General features: G+C 54.8%; 1 protein-coding gene across 1 annotated transcript in view; it reads left to right on the forward strand.

Moving 5' to 3' along the window:
* The window catches only part of WNT5B (Wnt family member 5B), a 167,389-nt gene that overhangs the window by 135,751 nt on the left and 19,339 nt on the right, over window positions 1-12,299 (forward strand). Inside the window, exons 2-3 of the mRNA XM_055141724.1 lie at window positions 10,410-10,558; window positions 12,019-12,266. Coding sequence (XP_054997699.1) covers window positions 10,410-10,558; window positions 12,019-12,266 — 397 coding nt within the window. The remainder of the gene's footprint in view (window positions 1-10,409; window positions 10,559-12,018; window positions 12,267-12,299) is intronic.

Here is a 12,299-nt window from a genome sequence, read left to right on the forward strand (position 1 = left end):
GTGTGTTTGTAAATTTGTCAATTTTAATCTTTAAATGTATTAGCACAGATATTTACATTATTAATTTTCATTTTTACTTTTTACTTTTTTTGTCTTGCCCAGCAAACCCAGCAGTGCTCAGGGTTATTCCTGGTTCTGACTCAGGAATTACTCCTGGTGACGCTGGGAGGATTCTCTGAGATGCTGGGGACCCTGGGCAGCCGCATGTAAGGCAAGTGACCTGCCTGCTGTACTGTCTCTCCAGCCCCTACACTATTCATTCTTTTAATTCATATGCCTACAAAAAGAGAAAATTACAGTTCTTGAAAATTCTTTTTTTAGCCTATTATTAATACAACCATATGGAATTTCAAGACTTTAACTTCAGTCGTCCATAAGTGAAGGTGTCACCACCTACACAATAAAACTTGAAAACTTTTAGTAGGTTGGCATTGCAAGTGGCCACTGGGCTATCCGGCCCTACTATATAGGGCCCTGAGCCCCACCAGGAGTGATCCCTGAGTGCAGAGCCAGAAGTAAACCCTGAGCACTGCCTGGTACAATCCAAGACAAAAAACAAAATAACCCCAAGGGGCTGGAGCAGTAGTTCAGTGGGAGGGCACTTGCCTTGCATGCGGCTGCTGACCTGGGTTCAACCTCTGGCATCCCATATGGTCCCCCAGCCCTGCCAGGAATAATTCCTGAGTGCAGAACCAGGAGCAATCCCTGAGCATTGCTGGGTGTGACTCAAAAAGAAAAAATAAAAATTTAATCCCCAAAATTAGGACTTTAAGATCAAATAGTATGGGGTATGGTGCCACCAGCAGGTCAGCCTGTACCTGCGGGGCGAGTGCATCAGCAGCCTGATGGTGCCTTCAGGCTTCCTGATACCCAAAAATTGTCATTGTGCCTCTGGTCAAACCCCAACAACTTGGGGCCAAGTTTACCAAGAAATTAAATGGCCAAAAGTTAGGTATGTGGGAGCCATGCCCACTAACTACCTCCTACTCAGCTATACAAGCTGATTTATCGGCCTTGCTTCAGAGACCCATAGAAATAGATCAAAAGCCACAGTTAATCTTGGACCCACGCATGGCTGAACAGACCAGGGTAAATCTGAGGCGGGGTGAGAGGGGGAGGGTGTTAGCCTAACGCCCACCCAAATGGAGGGAGCCCCAGCAGCTGCTTATTCCTACAATCCAAAATTGCCACATGCCCCAGGCCTGACTCCACTGTCTCAAGACAGACCTCACAGAAATATTAACCTGTTGAAAATTCGGGTATGTGGATTTTGTGACAGAAATCTCCAGGCCTTCTTGGAGTTGGGATGGGCTACCTCCCCTGCCTTTCCAATACTTCTAGAAGCACCAGCAGTCACCCCCATGAACTAACTCCAGAGCCACCATGTGAGCTCTACTACCGGCCTTGCTTCAGAGACCCATAAATAATTCTTGAAAGAGGTTAAAAGCCATACTTAGTCTCAGACCCACACAAGGCTGAACAGACCAGGGTAAATGGGTAGGTGGGTGGGTGGGTGGGGGATGTTAGCCTGATGCCCACCCAAGCAGAGCCCCTGGCAGCCACTTGACTCCACAATCCAAAATTGCTGCCATACCCTTGACCTGACTCCCCATCTCAGGACAGACCTCACCAAGACATAATCTGCTGAAAATTCTGGTGTGTGGGTTTTGTGACTGAAATCTCCAGGCTTTCTTGGGGTCGGGATGGGCTACCTCCCCTACCTCCCTGTACTTTCAGAAGTCCCACAGTCACATCCACACCCCAAAGCTACCACCCAGTTGAAAAGCTACTCCAGGGGCCAGAGCAATAGTACAGCGGGTAGGGCGTTTGCCTCGCATGTGGCAGACCTGGGTTTGATTCCCAGCATCCCATAGGGTCCCCCAAGCACCGCCAGGAGTAATTCCTGAGTGCAGAGCCAGGAGTAACCCCTGAGCACCGATGGGTGTGACCCAAAAAGAAAAAAAAAAAAGCTCTCCAACCTTATCATCCCGAAAAAAACACTGAATGCCCTGAACAAACACTATGACCTCTTACTACCTGTGTTGAAAACCACAGTGCACAGAAGGAAAAGAGAGAGAGCAAGAAGGAGAGTGCTTTCCATAGAGAGAGGTTGGGGGGGGGGGTGCGATATTGTGGGATGGTGGGAGGGAAACAGGGGACATTGGTGGAAGAAATGTACACTGGTGGAGGGGGGTGCTGGATCATGACTGAAACCCAAACAGCTTTGTAACGGTCTATCTCATGGATATTCAATTTAAAAAAATTAAAAGAAAAAAGAAAAAAAATAATATGGAGTTCATGCCTGCTTCAGTCAGTTTAATCAGTGACTGAATAAATAGCAGTCCCCCTGCAATAAAAACTAAACAAAACAAAAAATGATCAAATAGTGGAAACAAGAGGAAAATCAGGGGCTGGAGCGTAGGGCGTTTGCCTTGCACGCCGCCGACCTGGGTTCGATTCCCAGCATCCCATACGGTCCCCTGAGCACTGCCAGGAGTGATTCCTGAGTGCAGAGCCAGGAGTAACTCCTGAGCAATTCCTGAGTAATTCCTGAGCATTGCTGGGTGTGACCCGAAAAGAAAAAAAAAAAAGAGGGAAGGTCAAATGTTGGTTTCCAGGGCTGGAGCGATAACACAGCAGGTAGGGCGCTTTTTTGTGACATTTGCCTTGCACGTGGCCGACTTGGGTTCGATCCCCAGCATCCCATATGGTCCCTTGAGCACCGCCAGGAGTAATTCATGAGTGCACAGCCAGGAGTAACCCCTGTGCATCGCTAGGTGTGACCCAAAAAGTAAAAAAACAAACAAACAAACAAACAAAAAAACAAACAAAAAAGGTTGGTTTTCTCCCTCCCTTCCTTCTTGGTTGGTTTCCTCCTACCTTCCCTCCTTCCTCCCTCCCTCCCTTCCTTCCTTCCTTCCTTCCCTCCTTCCTCCCTCCCTCCCTTCCTTCCTTCCTTCCTTCCTTCCTTCCTTCCTTCCTTCCTTCCTTCCTTCCTTCCTTCCTCCCTCCCTCCCTTCCTTCCTTCCTTCCTTCCTTCCTTCCTTCCTTCCTTCCTTCCTTCCTTCCCTCCCTCCCTCCCTCCCTCCCCCCTCCCTCCCTCCCTCCCTCCCTCCCTCCCTCCTTCCTTCCTTCCTTCCTTCCTTCCTTCCTTCCTTCCTTCCTTCCTTCCTTCCTTCCTTCCTTCCTTCCTTCCTTCCTTCCTTCCCTCCTTCCCTCCTTCCCTCCTTCCTTCCTTCCTTCCTCGTTTTGGGGCCACATTCAGCGATGCTCAGGTGTGGCTCTGCTGAGAGATCACTCCTGGCAGGCCTTGGGAGACCATAGGGGATGCTGGGGATCAAACCCGAGTCAGCTGCATGCATCAAACACTCCACCTGCTGTACTCTCCAGCCTCACCCCACTGCGCGTCCTCACACCCTTCCTAAGAGAGTATTTTGTGTTCAGAGCTGACTCTTGGCTCTGTGCCAGGAATCATTCCTCACAGTGCTCTGGACACCATCTGTAGTGCTGGGGATCTACCTGGAGCCATCACATGTGAGGCAAACCCCTCACCCCCACCACCCACGAAGGGTCATCTCTCCCGCCCAGTAATTGCATTTGAAAAGGAGAAACATTGCTCGTTGTGCTACTTTCTATAAACCGACATGCTGCTGTCTGGTTGTCACCCTGTTCTCAGCCTAGGGGTGCTGCAGTGGGCGGAGAAGGAAGGCAGAGAAGTCCTCATTCTCTAGGAGTACTAGGATGAGATGCACCTCTGGGGTTGGGCGGAGCAAAACAGATTTTGATTCTAAAGGGTAGAGCCAATTGCTGTTGGAGCAAGTGACTGAACCTCTTTTTTTTTTTTTTTAAATTTTGTGTATATTTTTAATATTCTCTGGAATACTTCTAAGACACATAAAAACATTTAATTTAGACAGAACCTGCTTGAGCTTAAAACATTATTACAATATTATACTTTCACTTTACAGTGTTTAAAAATACACAAAACTTATCCTCTGGTCTGATTTTGTCTTCTTAAAGCAGTGGGAAACTTGTATTCCAGCTTTCCCTGGTCCAGTGATTCAAGTTCTAGACACCACAGATGTCACCAGCCAACTAATAGAAGAGACTAAGTTTAGGAATTGCAGACTATAAAAGGACGAAAAAGGAAGTAAATTGATTGAGACAATGTCTGATTAAAGACCAAAGACCTGAGTTTGTGATTTTCCCTTCAAAGAACCAGAGAACGAGCTGGAGCAATAGCACAGTGGGTTGTACGTTTGCCTTGCACGCAGCCGACCTGGGTTCGACACTCAGAATGCCATATGGTCCCCTGAGCACCGCCAGGAGTAACCTCTGTGCATGGAGTGACTGAACCTCTTGATACCTCAGTTTCACTGCATTAAAAATGAGGACAATAATGGCTTGTAGCACGTAGAAATTTAGTGAAGATTAAGTGAGGGGGAAATCGCTATAAAGCACTTCATTCAGTCATGTTGCCAGCTTAACAAATGTTCGTTCTCTTGTCCCCGGTAATCAACCAAGCACCCGCTCTGTCACCCAGTGATGCTGCTAGGTCAAATGCCTGACACGCGGTGGGGCATGAGGAGAAGCAGCGGGTGTAAGCGGAAGCCTTTTATTTACAGTAGGTTCAAAGAGAACTTTGAGCCTTTTTTAAATTAAAGGCAACATCAACAACAAAAATACCAGCCTTATTTCTCACTTCTCCAATAGGACAGGGGATCGGCACTTGCCTTGAGTGCAGTTGACCTGGGTTTGATCTCTGGCATCGTGCTTGATCTCCGGATCACTGCTAGGAGAAGCTCCTGAGCCCCGTCAGATGAGGCGCAAGTCTAACCCTCCCCCAAAAGAAAGATACACGACCCCAAGGCAGCATGTGGGACAGGGAAATGCACGCTAGACCTCTGCATTCTTGTTGTTGTAGTTGTGGTTGTGGTTGTGGTTGGGCTGGAGGGATAACACAGTGAGTGGGTAGGGCGTTTGCCTTGCATGCGGCCGACCCAGGTTCGATTCCTCCGTCCCTCTCAGAGAGCCCGGCAAGCTACTGATAGGATCCCGCCCGCACGGCAGAGCCTGGCAAGCTCCCCGTGGCATATTCAATATGCCAAAAACAGTAACAACAAGTCTCACAATGGAGACGTTATTGGTGCCCACTCGAGCCAATCAATGAACAACGGGATGACAGTGCAGTGCTACAGTGCAGTTGTTGTTGTTTGTGTATAGTGGTGTGTGTGGGGGGGACGCCAATCTGTGCTCTGGGCGTAGTCTTGGCTTTATGCTCAGGAATTACTCCTGGCAGGGCTCAGGGGACCTTAAGGGATGCAGGAGATCCAAACCAGGCCAGCTGCATGTAAAGCAAGTACCCTCCCCCCTGAACTATGCCTCAGGGCTATCTGTATTCTTGGAGGCCACACATGGCAGTGCTCAAAGCTTACTCCTGGCTCTGAGTTCAAGGATCACCCCCTGCAGGGCTCAGGGGACCACAGGACCCAGGGATAAGACCTGTGTTGGCCATATGCAACGCAGTCACCCTACTGGCTGTACTGACACTCTGGCCCTGTGTTCTGAAGCGCTAAGGAAACCGCTAGTGAGTGAGGAAAAGCAGCTGGTGTTGACTCATCAAATGACATTTTGGGATAGAAGCAAGGCTTACGCACAGACTTAGGACCTGGGAGAGGTTCCAAATGAGGTGTTGGGAAAGGAGGCAAGGAACCATGCTTGCTTTAGAAGTCAAAGAGATCAGAAGAGACCCCCAACAATGGAAAACTCAAGAAAAGTGAGAGGGAGGGCCTGGAGCTATAGGACAGAGGGTAGCGCATTTGCCAGGCATGCACTGACCAGGGTCTAGCCCCAATATCCCATATGTTTCCCCAAGCACCCCCAGGAGTGATTGCTGAACGCAGCAGAGTGGGGTGCAGCCGAAAACAAAACAAAAAAGCGGACGGAAAATGGAGCGAGGCTGGCACATTTGGAGTGGGTAAAGAACTGTGCTTTTTAAAAAGGAAAGGGGGTGCTGGGGAGATAGCACAGCGGATAGGGTGTTTGCCTTGCAGGAGGCCGACCTGGGTTTGATTCCCAGCATCCCATATGGTCCCTCGAGCACCACCAGGGAGTGAGTGCAAAGCCAGGAGTAACCCCTGTGCGTCGCCGGGTGTGACCCAAAAAGAAAAAAAAAAAGGGTTGGAGCAATAGTAGAATGCATGGGTGACTCCTTGCATGTGGCCGGCCCTGGTGCAACCCCCAGCACCACACATGGACCCTCGGCCCTGCCAGGACTGATATCCAGGTACAGAGCCAGGAGTAAGCCATAAAACAAACCAAACAAGCAAAGAAAGGAAAGTTTCTGGTATTAAATAGTATGGTGGGAAAACTGGTGTCAGAGCTCTAAGGCTGTCGGCCCAGCTCTGAGCCCGTGTCAGAGTGGAAGGCGTGTGCCGCCGTGAACACGGGGAAGAGGATGAATGAGCCCCATGTTTATTTGGCACTTTGGTTGTTTGTTTGTTTTGTTTGGGGGCCACACCCAGCAAGGCTCAGGAGTTACTCCTGGAGGTGCTCAGAGTACCAGATGGGATGCAGGGAATCAACTGGATGGACCGTGTGAAGCAAGCACCCTCCTGGCTGTCTTAGCTCTCCAGCCCCAGCCCCTGTAGGTTTTAGGAGGGGTGTGTGAAGTGCTGTGGAATGCATGCAGAGTCATTCTCTGCAGTGATGCAAATCAGGCGGGCTGCGGGGAGGGGTGGACACTGCAGTGTCTCCGCCTCCAGGGTTCCCCTGCATGAGGTGGTTCTCCTTTCTGAATGTGACTGAGATGGTCCGTCCATCAGAACCGGGTCTGCTGCAAGGCCAGCGCCGGGAGCCCCGGGCTCTCTCGGGCCCTGCACGTGTACTGTTCTGATCTCACAGCTCAAGGGGCACCGAGAAAGGATTAGCCTCCTGACTGTGAGAAGGGGCTTCTCCGGGCTTTTAGTTCTGGGTGTGCCTCAGGACAGCTGTCTCCGTGGGGAAGGGACAGGTGGAAGGCCAGGGCTGGCCACTCCCCAGCAACCTGAGGGAGAAGTGGAAGTCAGTCCTGAATGCCCAGAGCGGGGTTTCTGTGAACTGCTGTTGTCTGCCGAGCCTTGTCAACACCCTGAGTTGCGTGGTCATCAGGCACTACTTGAGACCCCTTTCGGGAGAGAGGTGTGGTGTGCGTCAACTCACTTTTTTGGGTTTCTCTGGGGGATGGCTGTACTTGGTGATGCTCAGGGCTCACTCGTGGTGCCTCACTCAGGGATTACTCCTGGCAGGGCACAAGGGATCCTATGGGGCACCCAAGATGGAGCCTAGGTCCACTGCCTTGGAGGCAAGCACCCTCCTTGCTCTGCTTCCACTCTGACCCCGGGCTCACCTCCACTTACCTTATCCCAGGACTTCTCCTTGGTCTTGGGAGGGTGTGTGTGTGTTGGGGGGGTTGAACCAGGACCCCGGGGATAATGAAAAGTGGGGACCACATCCAAATGAGTAGGAAGAGAGCCTGGAATTCCTGTTTTCAAATATGCACCCTCAGGGGTCACCGAGATCTGGACTCTGCACAGCACCCGGCTGGGAGAGGGCTGGAGGATGACTTTTTGCACGGACTGGCACTCACCTTGTCCTCCATTCTCGCCCCACTTTCTTTTCCTCCTGCTCTTCATTCTCTTCATTGTCTTTCTCTGTTCGGAGGGCCAGATGGCCCAGCGAGGGGCTGATGCCTAAGTATCTGGAAGAAGTGGGGAGCTGGCTTTTGTGACTGGGGGTCACACTCACCAGTGCTCAGAGCTTACTCCTGGCTCTGTGCTCTCTGTGCTTAGGGATTGGAATTACAGATTGGAAATCAGGAGTTAGCTCTGGGGACCATATGGGATGCTGAGATTGAGCCACGGTTGGCCGCATGCAAGGCGGTGGAAAGGGAGGGGACCACAGCTGTCTGGGACCCTCTGAGAACCCCCTCTCGCCACCTTCCTCCTGGGGGTGACTCTGGAGTGCTCACAGCTTCCCTGGGGACCCGGAGTCCTTCAAGGAAAGTCTCTGGAAATCTGTAGAGATAACCAAAGTAGCCGGAGGGCTTGGAGGGCTTGGAGGACCCGCCTCATTTCCTGGATCTTTTCTTGGGCCACACGCCAGGCTGCACTGCGCGCAGGACTTAACCCGAGCTCTGCTCTCAGAAATCACTCCTGGCGGTGCTCTGGGGACCATACGGGATGCCGGGAATAGAACCCTGGTCTGCTGCTTTCGAGACAAACGCCTTATCTGCTGTGCTATGCCTCCAGCCCCATTTCCTGGATCTTTTTTGCTCCATCCTGGAGTTCCCTCCCTGATGCTGTTCCCTGCAGCCCTGCCAGCCTCAGGCTGGGCTTCCCAGAAGGGTGCTTGCTCACCCAGTCCCAAGCTCCCTCTCTCCCTCCCTCCCTCCCTCCCTCCCTCCCTCCCTCCCTCCCTCCCTCTCTCCCTCCCAGGCAGAGCCCCAAAGTTCCCTCCAGCTCCGGTTAATGAGACCTAGGCCAGCCGGTGCCCTGCTTCCCGCACTGCGGGAGGGGACACAGCCGCCAGCCTGCTGCTGGCCCGAGCCCTGTGATCGCTCAGGGGGCGGCCACAGCTGCCCACCAGAAGGGGTGTGTGTCTCCGAGTGTCGGGGGGAGGGGGAGCTCCCGCCCCCACACATCTGGAAGGCAGAGGAAGAAGCCACCACCACGCATTCCGAAGTCTTTTCGTTTTCTTTCACAAGTTGTTCAAGTATAGTTTTCAGGGCCCTGAGCGTCTGCCGGAAGTTCAGGGTGGTGGGTTCAGAAACAACCCCTCCCGCCGTGGACCCCCACCCCAGCCCAGGCCCCGACTGAGCCCAGGACTCACAGAGCCTGGAAAGAGGGGGTGATAGGAGAGCTCTGATCTGGGGGTGCACCGTGAGAATAAGCAGTGTCCGGGATCGGGAGGGCGAGCAGAGGGGTGGGGGCAGCAGGGAGGAAGAAGGACCCCCGGGAAAGGGCCGCTTGGAGTCTCGGTCCCCAAGAGGCACTGGAGGTGGAGTGGAGGATGTTTGGACAAGGAAACCGGCTCTTTGAAGCTTTTCTCTTGTCCTCCCGGCTCTGGACCTGGTCCCCTCCCCTCCATAAAGCCATTAGCTCCTGGTGCCAGGCCTATCTTTGCTCCATCTCTCGCGGTTCCAGCCGGTGCATTCACAGACCTCCTGCCCCCGAGGGATGGGAGGATTTATGGGGGTAGCGGGGAGGGGGGGGAGGAGGCTGCTTTAGCGCCCGCGAGGTCTGTGCGGAAAGTAGGGTGTGGAGCTGTTAGTCGCGGGGGCTGGAGGCCGGATCATTTCCCAGCCAGCTCTGCATGACAAAGGCGCTGGGGCGCCTCGCGCCTTTGATCCGCCCCCCCCCCCGCCCCCCCACCCGCCGGCCCCACACACCTGCCTGTTGGTGCCCCCCGCCCCGGCTGAGACCTCGGGCGGCCCAGCCAAAAGGGGGTGGGGAGCGGGCTGAGCCCCAGCTTCCCGGGAGCCCTGGGACCGACGGCCCGGAGCTCCCGCCACGCCCTCCCCGGGAGCCTGGAGGTGAGCCGCTGGGGGCGGCGGGGCGCGCCGGCTCGGGGATCCCCCGGGAACGGTCGCTGGAGGCGCGGGGTCACGCCCTGCCCGGGCGAGGTGGGGGAGCGTGGATGGGGCGTCTTCACGCGTCTGCCCCGGGCTCCGCGTGTCTGTGGGGTCCGAGGGAAGGCGGCGGGGCCGGGCACCAGCGCCAGTTTCCACGACGTGGGGCGGGCGCCGAGGGACGGGCCGGCTGGTCTGGGCGACGGTTTGCGGGGCGCAGATGTTTGCACCCCGCGCAGATGTTCCCGGCGAAGGGTGCAGACAGAAGCCGACCGCGCTGCCCCTGGAGTGACTTAAGCTGCAGAGGGGCAGGTGAGGGAGCTCGGGAAGCCCCCGCCAGAGCCTTAGGGACTGACTCCGTGTACTGCCTGGCCTCGCCGCGTCTCAGAGGAGGGACCCCAAGGAAGTGGGAATCCCGGCCTCCCTCCTGGAAGCCGGAGGCAGCAGGGCTGGCTCCTGCAACGTGTCGGGGGGAGCCGGAGGTGGGCGAGTTCACAGCCCGGGTCGGAAGGACGGCAGAGGGAGGGGATGCCCGGCTGGCCAGTGCCCGAGCAGCGTTCAGCAGCCCTGTTCCCGGCAGGACTGGGTCCCAGATGGTCCTTCCAGGTGCTCAGCCCAGCCTCTCCCAAGGGCGGGTTCCGGAGTAGGGTGGGCCCCCGCCCGCCCACTGCAGCAGCAGAAAAGGGTCAATTCTCCTTGGGGGAGCGGGCAGGGGTGAGTGGAATGGGACTTAGATGCACCTGCCCCCCCTTCTCTGGTGTCATCCCCTGCTGATCTCCCCTTTCCCTTCTGTTTCCTCCAGGAAGGCCAGCTTGGGAAGCTGAGGGTCCCTGGGGTCTGCCCGGGGCGCTGGGGAGGGCCGAGGCCCAGGATGCCCGGCCTGCTGCTACTGGCCGCTGCTCTGCTCCTCTCCGGCTGGGTCCAGCTGCCGGCGGAAGCCAGTTCCTGGTGGTGAGTGAGCGCACCCCAGCCGCCCGCGCCCAGACAGCCCCGCGCGGGGCAGAGCCTGGAGCTTCCTCCCCACACATCGCCCCTCCTCAGGCTCCCCCTCCCCCGCCTTCCTTGGCGCACACCTACGATTGGACGAAATAGCTCTTTGGTTGCAATGGGATCAATAAGAATATGAAGTTTGGGGGCCAGAGCGATAGCTCAGCGGGTAGGGCGTTTGGCTTGCACGTGGCCGACCCGGGTTCGATCCCCGGCATCCCATATGGTCCCCCAAGCACTGCCAGGAGTGATTCCTGAGTGCAAAGCCAGGAGTAACCCCTGAGCATCGCTGGGTGTGACCCCCCCCAAAAAAAAATAGCAAGAAAAAGAATATGAAGTTTTAAAATTTTTCCTTTTTTGGCTGGCGGGAGCAGGGAGAGTGTAGACGGGGAATTCCTAGGACCGTGTGTGGCTTGTTTTTCCTTCCTGGCCACTGCTGTCGCTGCCTTGCCACAGCACCCAGTACCCCCAGGCATCGGGGTCTGTGCCCGCCCATGCTCTTCCCCTCTGAAGGGAAATCAAACCTTTCAATCTGATGGGGCACTTCCATTCCGGGTTAGAAAGCCTCTGAGCCGATCCTGATGGCCGAGACAGCATTCGAATAGACCGCAAGGTACAGAGATGGCGTCCTATTTAAAGGCGAAGGAGAGAGAGTACAGTGGGGAGGGCGTTTGCCTCACATGCCACTGACCAGCTCTAACCTCACCATTCCATATGGTCTCCTGAGCACTGCCAAGAGCCATCTCTGAGCATTGGGTCAGGAGTAATTCCTGAACACAGCCAGGTGTGGCCCCAACCTAAACCAAACCAGACCAGACCAGACTAGTAAAAGCATGAGGGGGGGTTTGGCTTTTTTAATAGGGAATTTAGGGCTCGAGAGATAGTACAGTGGGTTGGGTGCTTAACTTGCATGTAACTGATCTGGGTTCGATCCCTGGCATCCCATATGACCCCCCTGAGCACTGCCAAGAGTGATTCCTGCAGGAGTGACCCCTGAGCACCACTGGCTGTGGCCCCAAAACAAAACAAAATTAAAAGGGAATTTATTGCATTCCTTCACGTGCCCTGTCCTTGGTCTAAGGACGATGAATCAGTCCTGCCCTCTAATAAGTCTGATTCCTCTGTGGAGGCGCTTTTAGGATAAAGAGTCTGTCCGAGCCACCTCATCTGGGCACCTTCCTTGGGTCACAAGCTAGTTTCCTGACAAAAGCTCCCCCGTGGTGTGCAGTGCTGTCCATCATCCCAAAGCTAAGTGTGTCTTCAGCACCGGCACCTGCTTGAGCCTGCCTCTGTGTCCCCACATTGCCCTCTTGTCTTCACTCACTTTCCAGCCCACCTGGCCTCGGGGATGGGTGAGGTGCCCCCACCATGCCCTCGCTCACTTGCCCATCTTCCTTCCGTTGTCTGACTCGCTGCTGCTCTAGGTCGTTAGCTATGAACCCAGTGCAGAGACCCGAGATGTTTATCATCGGCGCCCAGCCTGTGTGCAGTCAGCTTCCGGGGCTCTCTCCCGGCCAGAGGAAACTGTGCCAGCTGTACCAGGAGCACATGGCCTACATAGGGGAGGGCGCCAAGACGGGCATCAAGGAGTGCCAGTACCAGTTCCGGCAGAGGCGGTGGAACTGCAGCACGGTAGACAACACATCTGTCTTCGGGAGAGTCATGCAGATAGGTAAGAGGCCCGGGCACTGGACGGACCCCGCCT

Source organism: Sorex araneus, chromosome 6 (genome assembly GCF_027595985.1).
Source record: "Sorex araneus isolate mSorAra2 chromosome 6, mSorAra2.pri, whole genome shotgun sequence".
NCBI lineage: Eukaryota > Metazoa > Chordata > Mammalia > Eulipotyphla > Soricidae > Sorex > Sorex araneus.